Here is an 11,791-nt window from a genome sequence, read left to right on the forward strand (position 1 = left end):
TGGATTTTAAAGTGAAGGAGAAAGCAGCAACAGTGATGGCTTCTTGCAGGAATTAAATTATTTGAACTGAGGAAAGCAAGCCCTGTGCTCACCTCTTTCAGCCTTCCAGTGAGGCACTATCACTGCATGGTGTGGGGCTGCCAGGGCTCCAGCCTTGCCTCCCCAAAGTGCTCTACAGAGGTGGGAGAGGTTGAACTGGGGCTGTAATCACATTCTTCATTCCTTCTCTTTTCAACTTCCAGGTGCCTCAGAACAAAAATCCCCTGTTGAAGAAAGGGTCAGTGCTAGGCAGTTACCTGCTGGAGGACAAGCCTGTCAAACGGTTAGATGGGTGTCTGTGTCGTGTCCATGGTGTCAGTCCGTGCCCACTGCACTACCCTGTCAGTCAAGCTGTGTCCTGGGTCTGGTTCTCCCACCTTGGTGCTGGCTGGTTTTGGGAGTGAGGTGGGGTGCAGCTTTTTTGTGGCTTTAGCTGTCTCTTGGCATCAGGTGGTGTTAGCTCAGCGTGAAGCTGAGGATACTGTTCACTAATTTCACAGGGAGGTGGCCCTGCTGCTGCTTATGCCTGCAGCAATGGGGGAGAAAATTTAAATATCACCAGAAGGTCTGGGATTGTTAATGGGGTGGGAGTCACAAAGGCTGCCTCTTTCTGAGTCAGACAGCTCTCTTGAAATGACTGGATCAACTCCCAAGTGTGCCAGTTTGTCCTCAGGCACAAATCCTGTCCACTGGTGCCTCGTGCCAGAGTCCTTATCTCTGGGGCATGGGAGAGGGCAAAAATTGCACAAGGGCTGGGTTCTTTCTGGCAGCTGAAAGCCTCAGGGAGAGGGCCTGGCTCCAGATGGGTTTATCCTGCTCATCTCCCTCTACACCTATGCAGATGCTCACCTGGCACACCAAACCTCCCTTCAGCCAGGGCAGGCAACTCATCTGTGTGGCCAAGGCCTTTTATTTTTTTTCCTACTCTGCATGCAGAATATACAATGACCTGGCTTGGAGCTGGGTCTTGCCTGCAACTGCTGGCCCCAAACAAGTTTTAGAGGCAGTGTGCTCCTCTGCTTCTTACCAGGTCTCTGCAGAAAGTCCCATTGTTCCTCAGTTTCTCCTGGTGCCAGCCAGAGACACAAGGTGTAGGCTCTGTTTCTTCCAACTTCAACTCACCCTTAACGCTTGCAGTTCTGGTAGTGGCATTTAAGGATTTAGCTCAAGGCTTCTTGGCTCGTGGACTTATGGAAAACCAGGCAGACTCTGGAGAGGGCTGATTCTTGAGCCCAGGGTAGGAGGTTGCCTGGTGAGGTCTGAGGCAGAGCTCTTTCATGGTTGTGTGACTGCCACATTCTATCCATTGAATCAGATAACCAAGTTGTCCCATCTTCCTCCCCAATTATTTCTTGCAAAGATCCTTGTAGCTGCTACTGGAATAAACTTCCTGGAAAGGCTTTACAGCTGGAGAAGTTTGGCAATGAAGGTGATGAGAGAAGGGGAGAAGTAGTTGTTTGTGTCATTTCTGTCCCGGTGCTGTGACACACCACATTCCTTGAGAAACATGAAAAGAAACCCATTAGATCTGGGGTCACTGTTCAGAGTTTTGTGTTTCCCTTTGCTCCCACTAAAGAGGGTCTTGAGACTCCTCATTGTGTGATTTTGCCAGCCTTGGGAGATGGGCATCATTCTCCAGAGCCTGAGACTGTGTGTCCATTGTCAAGAGGGAGGAGTTCCAGCTGGCCTGGCTCTGGACTGGCATTTGGGGCAAATGCAGGGGGCGCAACCAGGAATGTGAGCTCCCTTTCATAGAAAAAAGTGTAGGCATGGCAGCACATGGATTTTGCAACCCAGATGAAGTGTGCTTGCTGGAGTGAGAAAGAAGAATTGTCTGGATTCCTGCACTAATCGAAAAGTTGCCGAGGGGGTGGGATGTTGTGCCTCCGAGGAGACTGACTGTAGTACACTCTGGTCACTCTAATTTCCTTCCAAATGCAATCTGCTGGACAGTGAAAGCAATGGAGACATCTGTGGGGGATAAATATCTTCAGCTTAATTCTAGGTCTTCTCATTCCTTGCCTAGTTCTTTAACCATAGAAAACCAGTGATGCTGCCTTGCTCCTCAGCAAGAAGTTTAACTTGGTTATTTTAGGTGTTCTTTTGAAGGTTGTTGCTTCAGCTACCACATCAGCTCTACCCCCAGTGTATCAGCCTGCTCTTGTGTGGGCACAGTCTGTTATTTCTTTTCACAGGATATTTAGTAACAAAAATACGGGGCTAATTATTGCTTCTTCTTTTTTTTTTTCCTTTTTATTTTTTTTTTTAAAGGGGCTTTTGTTTTGTACGTTTTGCCTCATTTTTTCACTACTGGGGGAAGTGGTAGGCAAAGAATTCTTGAAAAACCCAAAGTGGTAATTTTTATTAAAATTAATTAAATATTTGTCAGCACATGAGAGTATAGCACAGCTCTGGTGAGCTCTGTCTCTCTTTCCGTCGGGGAGCCACTGATGCCTTGGTCACAGGGAGTGTGGGGAGTGAATATATAGAGTTCCTTTGAGAGCTTCATATACACTAATTGGATTGCAATGGTTGGTTGGGAATTTGCAACCTCCTTCTTTCCTTATGTCCTCCCCCCTCCCACCCTATCTGTGCTGCCTGTGGACTTTAATACAGACAACTGGCCTCTACGGACCCTCCCTTCACCTTCCCCGTGGACGTGGCAGTGGAAGAACCCAACAGAAAGAACTGTAAATACTTCCCAGGCAATGGGGTTTGCTTGAAGACAGGAGAAGAAGGCAGCACAAACTTTGGAGAGAACAGCAGAGATGAGGAGAGATGGCCCTTGGCAGCAGATCCTGAGTGGTTTAAGATGACTTTGAAGGGTGACTCTGACTGCAGAAAAAATGCAGATGGCCTAGATGCTGCTTTGCTGCTTCCCCGAGCCCGGCCTGTTGGCACTGAAACTAGGGTGAGTGCAGTTACCTGGGGTTATTCCTCAAATACCTGCTCGGGTTGGTGTCTCTCTTCCCATCAAACTCCAGCTCCACAGATTTTCAGTGCAGGGGTCCAATCCCTAAATCAAAGCACTGCCTGCAGCTGGGCTCTTCAACACCTCATGCCTTTCCCCATTGTAGCTCCAAGCACTGGAACCAGCCAGCTGTTCTCCAGACCGCATGTTTAAAGTGGTGTTTGTGGGGAATTCCGGTGTTGGGAAGAGTTCCTTCATCCACCGCTTCTGCTATGACAGGTTCTTGGCTGAGCTCAATGCAACCATTGGTAAGTAACAGGGTCCTGGTTGATCTGGATAAGGATGGTGGGAAAGGCAGCCTGGGAAAATGCTTTTTTGCCTGTATTATAGCCCAGCTAGAGGGTAAAGATGGTCTCTCTCCCACTATTGAATCAATCTTGCAATTTCCCTGAACTAAATGGAGTTTGTCTGGACATTGTAATGGCAAGCTGCTCTCTCCCCATCCTACCTCGTAATCATTGTTTCCTTCCTGACAGGTATCGACTACCAGGTGAAGAGTCTAATGGTGGATAACACCCAGGTTGCCTTGCAGCTGTGGGATACAGCTGGACAAGAGAGGTAAGCGATTTCTGCCGGGCTCAGTGGAGGAAAGGGAAAGAGTGCACACAGCTAGTTTCTGGTTTTGGGAAAACTATCAGCTTCAGAAGGACCAGACAGGTCATGACAGCTATTCCCATGCTGAACCTGCAGCAAAGGTCTGTTCCAGAGATTTCTAGAAGCTGTGACTGTGAAGCAGGGCCTGGGGAGATCACTCTGACCGTTGACAGAAAAGTAGTTTTCCGTGTGTCTGACCTGCATGCTTGTGGCTCCAAGCAATCTGTCCATAGATGTGTGTCATGGGGGTTCAAAGGGTGGAAAAGACTGTGAACCTTTCCAGATCCGATTCTGCTCTCAAAACTGGCTGAATTAGCATGGCCTGTGGGGAAGGGGATTTGAACTACCCTGCTGCACTCTGTCAGTGAGGCTATTGGCCCCTTTCACTGTCCCTTCTGCTGATAGACTTGTGCAAGTGATAATCCCTGGTAGAGGGGTTGTGCAGCATTCTGTGACAGTGAACACTTGCCCCCCATTTGAAGCCCTCTAGTTTTAAAAGCATGGGATATCTCTAGATGTTACCATCAGTGTTGGTGAGGACAAGAGTAGTAGAGGACACATTTGACCCTTATCTGCTACTAGAGATGAAGGCCCATCACTGGCTCCATGTAAATTACATTTTATGCAGGATATAACTCAAAGCTTAAGATGAAAAGCTATTTCAAGAGGACCATGAACCTCAAGGGCCTGACAAAAATAGGCACCGGGTGTTTTGAGCTAAATATGTTATGGGGGCAGGCCTTCAGGGGGCAGCCAAGGTCATGGGAATGTTCTAATCCTAAACTGTGCCAGTGATGCCATCTCAGGCAGCTAGACCATGCAGAGCTGGTGGGAATGTACTAAGTAGGAGTATCTATTGAAAAGCAACTCTCTCTTCCAAAATTAGGCTTCATGCTGAAGAAATAATTATTTCTGAGGGGACTCCTGTGGTTATTTTGATGCTGAAACTGAGCAATAAGGGGAGTTGCTATGACATGAAATGTGACATTTTATTGAGGCCAGATTGTAGCAGAGGCCAAATTCAAGATGTTGTCTCTACAGAAGGACCTTTACCACATGCCCCTGCAGCGCTAGCAGGTCTTAGATGAGTACCCACAAGAGAGAGCTTGGCTCAGTGCTGATACCAAATAGGAGACCTGTGAAGAAGAAAAAGCCTTTTCTTCTTCTGGAGGAATATTTTAGAAGTGTTCAGTTGTAAATATCTAAGGAAGAGTTGGAAGAACCCCTTGGAGCATGCAAGGAGAACTCCTTGGTGACTTCCCTGAGACTTATGCACGCTACCTTTGATGGCTTTTCTGGAGCATTTTGCTGGCAGTTCCAGAGGTGCACCTTGATTGCCAAAGATACAGTCTGTGCTTTCTCAGTTGGCTAGGTGCCAGAATATTGTAGTGAGAAAGAACAGGCTTCAGGCAACTATCTGAAGAGTACAGGAGGGTAACAGCTGTAGGTTTTCTTGGCTTGTAAGAGGAGAGTTTGTTGTCCTGTGCAGGGCTGAAATACACAGCTCTCTAGTGAGATCTCAGGACTTTTGTTACATTTATTAATTCCCAAATTACATTGTTAATTCCATCAGTTTGCAATCATTGTGGTTATATCATGGCTCTGTCACAAAGTGCTTACAGATTCTAAGGTTTTGGTTTGTTGTTTTGGTTGTTTGGTTTGGTTTTTTTTTTGTTAGGTTGGTTTGCTTTGGTTGGAACTTATTCACAAAATACAAGCCTGTGGTTTTCAATGGTACAAACAACAAAAAGCAGATGTCTGGCAGAATTTTTTCCTGGAAATTGTGTCTAGCTCCTAATTTTTTATGTGTAATGCCATTGGTTTACAGATTCAATAGTGGAAACAGACTGTACTGATGCTGAGTTCTTAATTGCTGTTTTGGCAGCCCTGGGGCTGGCATTACGCATGCCTAGTTTGTACTGTGGGACAGCTTAGTCTGCAGATTCTTCCAGACCGTAGAGAAAGATCATGTTTTCTCCACGAGTTTCCCTTTTAATAGGAAATTACCTTTTCCTATCCCACCCAAATAGATTCTTCTGCTTCTTTCTTCCTGACCTGCAAAGGTCTTCCTTCTTGCTTTCTCAGCACCACACATTTGGCAAGATTCCTGCCTACCCACGGCTGCCTGACCTGTCTCAAAGGCGCAGGGATCTGTCACCTGTGTGTAGACACCAGCCCTGAGGGACACATCACGCACAGGTGCTGCCAGCCCTGCAGGGAGCCTGCACTGACAGACAGACAGACAGTCCCACCGTGTTACTTGCTGCGGCACAGCCGTGGTTCTGAGGGTGCCTTTGGTTTGTCTGGCCCAGGTTTCGGAGCGTCACCAAGCAGTACTTCCGGAAGGCGGACGGGATCCTGGTGATGTACGACATCACGGCCGAGTGCTCCTTCGTGGCCGTGCGCAACTGGATGAGCAGTGTCCAGGTGAGAGCGGGGGCTGGCCTCCCGTGCTGCTGCTGCTCCCTTGCTCCTACAGTCTGCCTGGAAGTGACATTTTTCAGTGCCCCAGGAAGTCCTGTTGACCTTGTGGAGCTGAATTATCAAAGCAGATGCCTGTTCTGGTCAGTTTAGAACCAGAGGCTTTGTGTCGAAGGTAACAAAGCCAGCGGTAGCCCATTAAATCAGGGAGGGCTGTTTCTGTGTAAACAGTAGTGTGGGTTTGCAAGCAGCCCATGTGCGCTGGCTATATCTGCTAAATGTGGTTACATCCCATCTGTGTTCAGGCAGGGAGATCTCCTGGTGTCTGGCCTATACACAGGAAAGGGAGGCGGTTCTTTTTATTTCCTTTTTAAATTTAACATTTGGTAACAATGTATTAATACTGTTGGTTTCCCCCGTCTTTTATTTCCAAACGCTCACTAAAATTTATCCTGTAGCTTATATCTTCTTGGGGACACAAAAATACCTCTCTTTATAATTTAAATTATTTGTGTGTAGATGATAAGAGGTGAAGGAAAATTTTCAAGGGCAGTTGTGTTTTGATTGTGCTGAGTCTCAAAAAACCAAGATCTCAGTGGAATGAGTAAGTATTGGTTGGAGGATTCTGGCACTGTTAATTTCCACAAGCCTGTTGAGGAAAAAAAACAAACAACCACTTACGTCTTTGGACTCTAAAAGATCAAATGTTAAGATCTTCAAAACTAACCAGCCTCTGAAAATCAGGTTCCTTTCAGGAGGAAGGTTAAACTGAGTGCACAGAAAATCAAACCACATGAAATCTATATATTTTAATCTCTGTCATCTTTTCCTCTCCCCATCTGTGTATGTATTTTGTTTTGAAGCTGTTCAGGTTTTGTATGCCATCCAGGGCACTTGAATGTGGAAATAACTTTGAGTCCTGTTCTTACTCTGACCATGCTCTAGTGAGCCACTGGAACTATAGAAAATTTGACCAGAGGTAAGGGGCTGCAGAAATTGCCTAGGAATAACAGTTCCTACAGAGACAGCTTACAAGGGGTGAAAGTTGCTTAACTTGTTTGGCCAATGGATTTTCAGCAAGGGATCATTGAGTTTAGGACGGCACATTAGACACTGTACATCACATACAAAAATTACTGAGCTTATTTAGAAGATCTGCCAGATCACAAATTCCAAAATGCCTATGGGGGAAGCTGCTTTTCTTTAGGCTTCTTATTTTCCTGAGAGGCACTTAATGTCCTGTCTCCCCTCTGTCACTGTCCCAGCTTAACATACCCAACATTTGGAATGTTTTTCTAGTTCAAGCTTCCCTTCACAAATCCCTGGGGCTATTGAAGGAATGGCCCTTTAATGATCTAATGGGCCTGATCCTGCTGCCACTGAAGGTCTTGTTTGCTTGGGCGGAAAGGATCTGCTCTGAGTGGCTGGGTCTCTAGGGGTCTTTATTTCTTTTGCAGGAAGGTATAGAGGACGGAGCTGTGGTCTTTCTGCTTGGAAATAAACTGGATGCTGTGCAGAGAGAGACCCGGAAAGTGCCCAAGGTGGAGGGGGAAAGGCTGGCGAAGGTGTGACTCAGTGCTCTGCTGTTTGACTTGCTCTGCGGCCACCCTCCAGCTGTGAGCAGGGCAGACTGGCTGGCAGAAAGCCCTTCTTGGAGCCCTTTTCCCGTATGGTACCTTCCCTCTCCCTCCCACCCCCTGTTTCTCCAGTGTGGACAGGTACCCAGGTCCCTCTGGTACAAGGGAAGATGAGGTGGTGTCCTGTATGTGGCAGACAATGGCCCTTGAGCAGGCTCATATATTTCTCTTGGAGCTCGATGCCTCATTACAGTCTTTCTGAGGGGAACATGCATGGCTGATTTCCCATTTGAGGGCTCCCTAATGCAACATCATCCTGCCTCTTTCCTCACTCCCTTGTCTGCCTCTCTGCTGGCACCTTGGCCCCTGGGTTGGGGGAAACAGGGTTTCAAAGGTTTCTTGCCTTCTGGACTTGCAAAAAAAAGGTAAGGGAATCAAAGTACCCTGGACAGATGTTTTTTCTTCCCAAACAACTCCCCCTTTTGGACACTCTGGCTTGGCCCCCCATGCTTAAAAAGCATCTCCTCCTGGGTTGGTGATCAGGGTGTGCACCTAGCAGGGTAGCAGCCACCCTCCTGGCTCCAATGGCTCTTGGCAGGGTTCCTGGGGATGAGGGTGGGCCAGCTCCCAAGGCTGTGGCTGAATGGTGATGGTGGAGAGCTGGCAGTCACCATGGGTGCTTGCTGTGCTCTCTGGCAGGAGTACAAGGCTGTGTTCTACGAGTGCAGTGCCATGACTGGCTACAACATCATGGAGCCCATGCTGCACATGGCCAGGTCAGTGAACACGAGCCGTCACCCTGGGACACTTCCCCAGCTGGAGGTGACTGGTGTGGGCTCTCCTGGGGAATGGGCAAGAAGAGAGAGGTATCAGAGACGAACTTTCTGTCACATCCCAAAAGAGACCTGACTCCAGGTCCTTGTCTTTTGTGTCTGGAAAGCACCAGGTGTAGACTGGACTCTGCACAAAAAGCTTCACCTAGTAGAACTGGCTGTTGCCAGATTAGGAGTTCAATTTGAATATTTCATCACAAAAACATTGCATACTGTCTCAGATTTTAAGCTGATGTTTTCAATTGGAAGTCTTCATGCAGGTCTAAGGGTTCTTTCTCTCCTATCTTAATAAGCACTGTACAGACTGAGCTATTTCAGTGGCAATCGTTTTAAAAGGAGGTAAAATGCTGTTCAGCTGAAAGAAATCTGCTCTAAAATTTTTAATTAAAAAAAGGTAGTTTTTGGAAAAAAAATATTTCAAATCTTGCAAGAAAACTATCCTTTTGTTTGCTTTTACCTCTTCACATCCTCCTGCATCATATGTGTTGAAGCCCACAGCCGGACTTAGCTGTTCATTAACTGGGTGGATTTACTAATCAGCTAGGTGAATCACATCTCCCATAGCATATGCCTTCACCATGCTTTATTACCATGGTGCTGCCCAATATGGCCCAGACACGTGGAGCAAACAACCCAGGATTTTGACATCAGTAGGGGATCTTGGGAATGAGGCACAGGCTGCTCACACTGGTGCTCAGGTTGCTAAGCCATGGTACCCCCTCTTGTATATGTCCAGTTTCTTTCCCTGTTCCCTAGAAATTCATGCTCATGCTCTATGTGTGATTTATCTAGCTCACATTCCAGAGAAGTCCAGTCTTTGGGCCTGTCACTTCTTGCAATCTTAAATGTAAATCCTGAATGGCTGGTGGTGAGCAAAGGGCAGAGGCAACTGCCTTGGCAGGAAGAGCTCAGTAACCAGGTTGTGTTCTTGATCTGTGCTGCTCTTTCAGGTTGCTGACAGCACAAGAAGACAGGCAGAGGGAGAATGCCCTGCAGCTGGAAGATATCAGCAGGAGGAAGGGGTGCTGCACATAAAGCACACCAAGGTGTCAGCAAGAGACATGTGCCAATGCTGCATCATGAAGCTGGGGGTTCCTTTCAAGCAAGCTGAATTTGATGGTATCAGCTCTCTAGAGGCTTGGGGAGGGTGCAGCTTTTCCCAAACTGTGAATTTTGAGGCATAAATCAGGCCAAAATGTGCATATTATCTGCACTGTTCTACTTCCCAAGTCTGCAGCCCTGGTCTCTAGAGGCCTCTGCTTCTTTAGGGGAATTTGGCTGGTCTTAGCTAGCAGCACAGACTGGGCCTTCTGTCTGGAGAGGTTGGTTCCCTGTAAAGGGATGAAGTCTTGTTCCTATCCTTCTGGCAAAAAAGTGGCCTAGCAGCAGAGAGCAGAGGACACAGTGGGTCTGTATTAAATAGAATTTCCATGTAAGAGAGAAAGATATTATTTTAAATTTGGGCTAGCTCTACGAAGTGATCCATCTGTCTCAGAGGGAAGCAACTCCTCTTGGCTCTGCAGCGGCAGTGCGCAGCTGAGAGCCCACTGTGGTGAATGAGAACACTTCCACCACTTCCTGCAAGATCTGGATTGGGCCCTGGATTTACTGCAGCATTTGTTGGACTTGTCAGTATTGTACTAACAGATTCCATATGTGATTTGATAGGATGAGTCATCCCAATGGCTTTCATTGCTTTGTCACCCTTATGGACCTTTTCACTGTCCTGTCGTATGTTTACAGAATACAGAGCTGCTGCCCTGGGACCTGCAGGCGCTGGTGTGTGCTGCTGATTCATAGTCCATTGCAGGAGCTGTCAGTACAAACCAGGGGAGCCATATTTAGCCTGTTTTAAGGCTGAATGCTGCCTGTTTCCTCCCATTCTTTTATCCTTTCCTGAAGAATCTCCAGCAACTTCCAACTGCCTTACCCGCCATCCTGAAAGATTCCCACTAGAGTGCTTTTAAATGCGCCTGGATGGAAGCACAAGGCAGCTGCCTGTGTGAAATGTACCTTTTTCTCTTGCAGGGATCTTGAGCAACAGCCTGACTTGACTGGTGAAGGGCCTGAGAAAGAGCCAGACTGAATCTGTTCCCATTGGGAAGGAGCCTTTTTGTCACTAAGGGGCGGGGCAAAGCAGGGCGAGGAGAAGCAGGGCAGAGGTAGAAACTGTCCCCAGAAGTGCTCCTGTCAGCAAAGCTGCTGTGGTGCCTGGCCATGGAGCTTCTAGGGTGCGATGCTTTCTGGTTTGCAGCTCAGCAGCTCTCAAAGCCTTGGGATTAAGTGAGATTTTTGTTAGTGCCCTTTCCCCTTTTGTCTTCAAGGCTGTTTCTGTCTGTGAGTGACATTTTAGGCACAAGATGTGATACTGTAGCTGTGACGAAGCCCCCAAACCTTGCGGCATCGGAAGGTCTGTGGTTTTTCCTCTCTTGGGATGAGGCGGTTACTCTCAATGTCTATTTATTGCACAGATTTTGCTGGGAATATCCCAGGCAGGAAAACTGCTCTGAGTCACCTACAGACATCACATTACAAAGAATTTCCATGGCACCTCCCGGTGCCCTTCTGTTAGGAAAGAGGTTATTTTTCTCTGGAAGAGCAGGATTTCTGAGTAAAAGGAAGAGCTAAAAGTAATGAGATCCTGCTCAGTCCTTACTGTTAGCTGGCTGTGGCTCACACTGTTTAACTGCTCTAACACCTTCCAGAGACTGGGAATCTGAAAGTTACAAGAGGCCCTGAAGGAACCAGGGTAGCTGGTGTGGAGCCTGGAGTAAGACCTACAGTGCTGCCAGGGGACCTGCTCGTGTTTGCAAGAAGCAATTTTTGGGAAGAGGAATCCGTGCTAAGGTGTTCTGAACCTGTGCCTCCCGTGCTCTATACACAGCACACCCGAGACAAAGGTGTGAAACACAAATATGGGCCAGTTCTGTGTACTGCCTTTATCAGTGCTGTCATTCTGCAATGGCAAGAACCAGCAGGTTCTTTCAATGTACATCTTTAAGTATGTTTTCTTAGTGTGCAAACAGTACAGGCAATAAAGAAATGCTGTCTTACAAGTGGTTGTGTTGAGAAATTTTTTTCAGGTGCTGCAGGAGATCAGCCTCCTGTCCTCAATCACTGATCCTAGTGTGACCTTCCCTTCTCACTGCTCAGGAAGTGGCCTCTCCCCCATGGTGGTACACAGGGGGTCTTACAAGCAGGGAGAGAGTTAACCAGGAACCCATGTCTTGGGGGCAGCTCAGGAGAAATTAATCTCCAGTCTTTTTTTACCTCCTTTAAGCAGCCAGAGTCTGTCCAGCTGATTAGGGAAGGCAGAGCACGGAGGAGAAAAAGGGGAGACACTTCCCCAATGTCTG

The 11,791-nt window shown here is 47.4% G+C and overlaps 1 protein-coding gene across 3 annotated transcripts in view; it reads left to right on the plus strand.

The window, feature by feature from the left end:
* The window catches only part of CRACR2B (calcium release activated channel regulator 2B), a 46,085-nt gene extending 34,622 nt beyond the window's left edge, over window positions 1-11,463 (plus strand). For 2 of the 3 annotated variants that reach the window (XM_084207257.1, XM_084207258.1), the window contains exons 11-18: window positions 243-322; window positions 2,656-2,950; window positions 3,117-3,258; window positions 3,487-3,568; window positions 5,917-6,031; window positions 7,483-7,590; window positions 8,302-8,378; window positions 9,386-11,463. In XM_084207257.1, the coding sequence (XP_084063383.1) occupies window positions 243-322; window positions 2,656-2,950; window positions 3,117-3,258; window positions 3,487-3,568; window positions 5,917-6,031; window positions 7,483-7,590; window positions 8,302-8,378; window positions 9,386-9,470 (984 nt within the window). In that variant the 3' untranslated portion in view covers window positions 9,471-11,463. Of the gene's footprint in view, window positions 1-242; window positions 323-2,655; window positions 2,951-3,116; window positions 3,259-3,486; window positions 3,569-5,916; window positions 6,032-7,482; window positions 7,642-8,301; window positions 8,380-9,385 lie in introns of those variants that run through there. The other variant, XM_084207259.1, reaches the window with a different exon arrangement.
* The last annotated feature ends 328 nt before the right edge of the window (window positions 11,464-11,791 follow it).

Source organism: Fringilla coelebs (assembly GCF_963513975.1).
Source record: "Fringilla coelebs genome assembly, chromosome: 6".
NCBI lineage: Eukaryota > Metazoa > Chordata > Aves > Passeriformes > Fringillidae > Fringilla > Fringilla coelebs.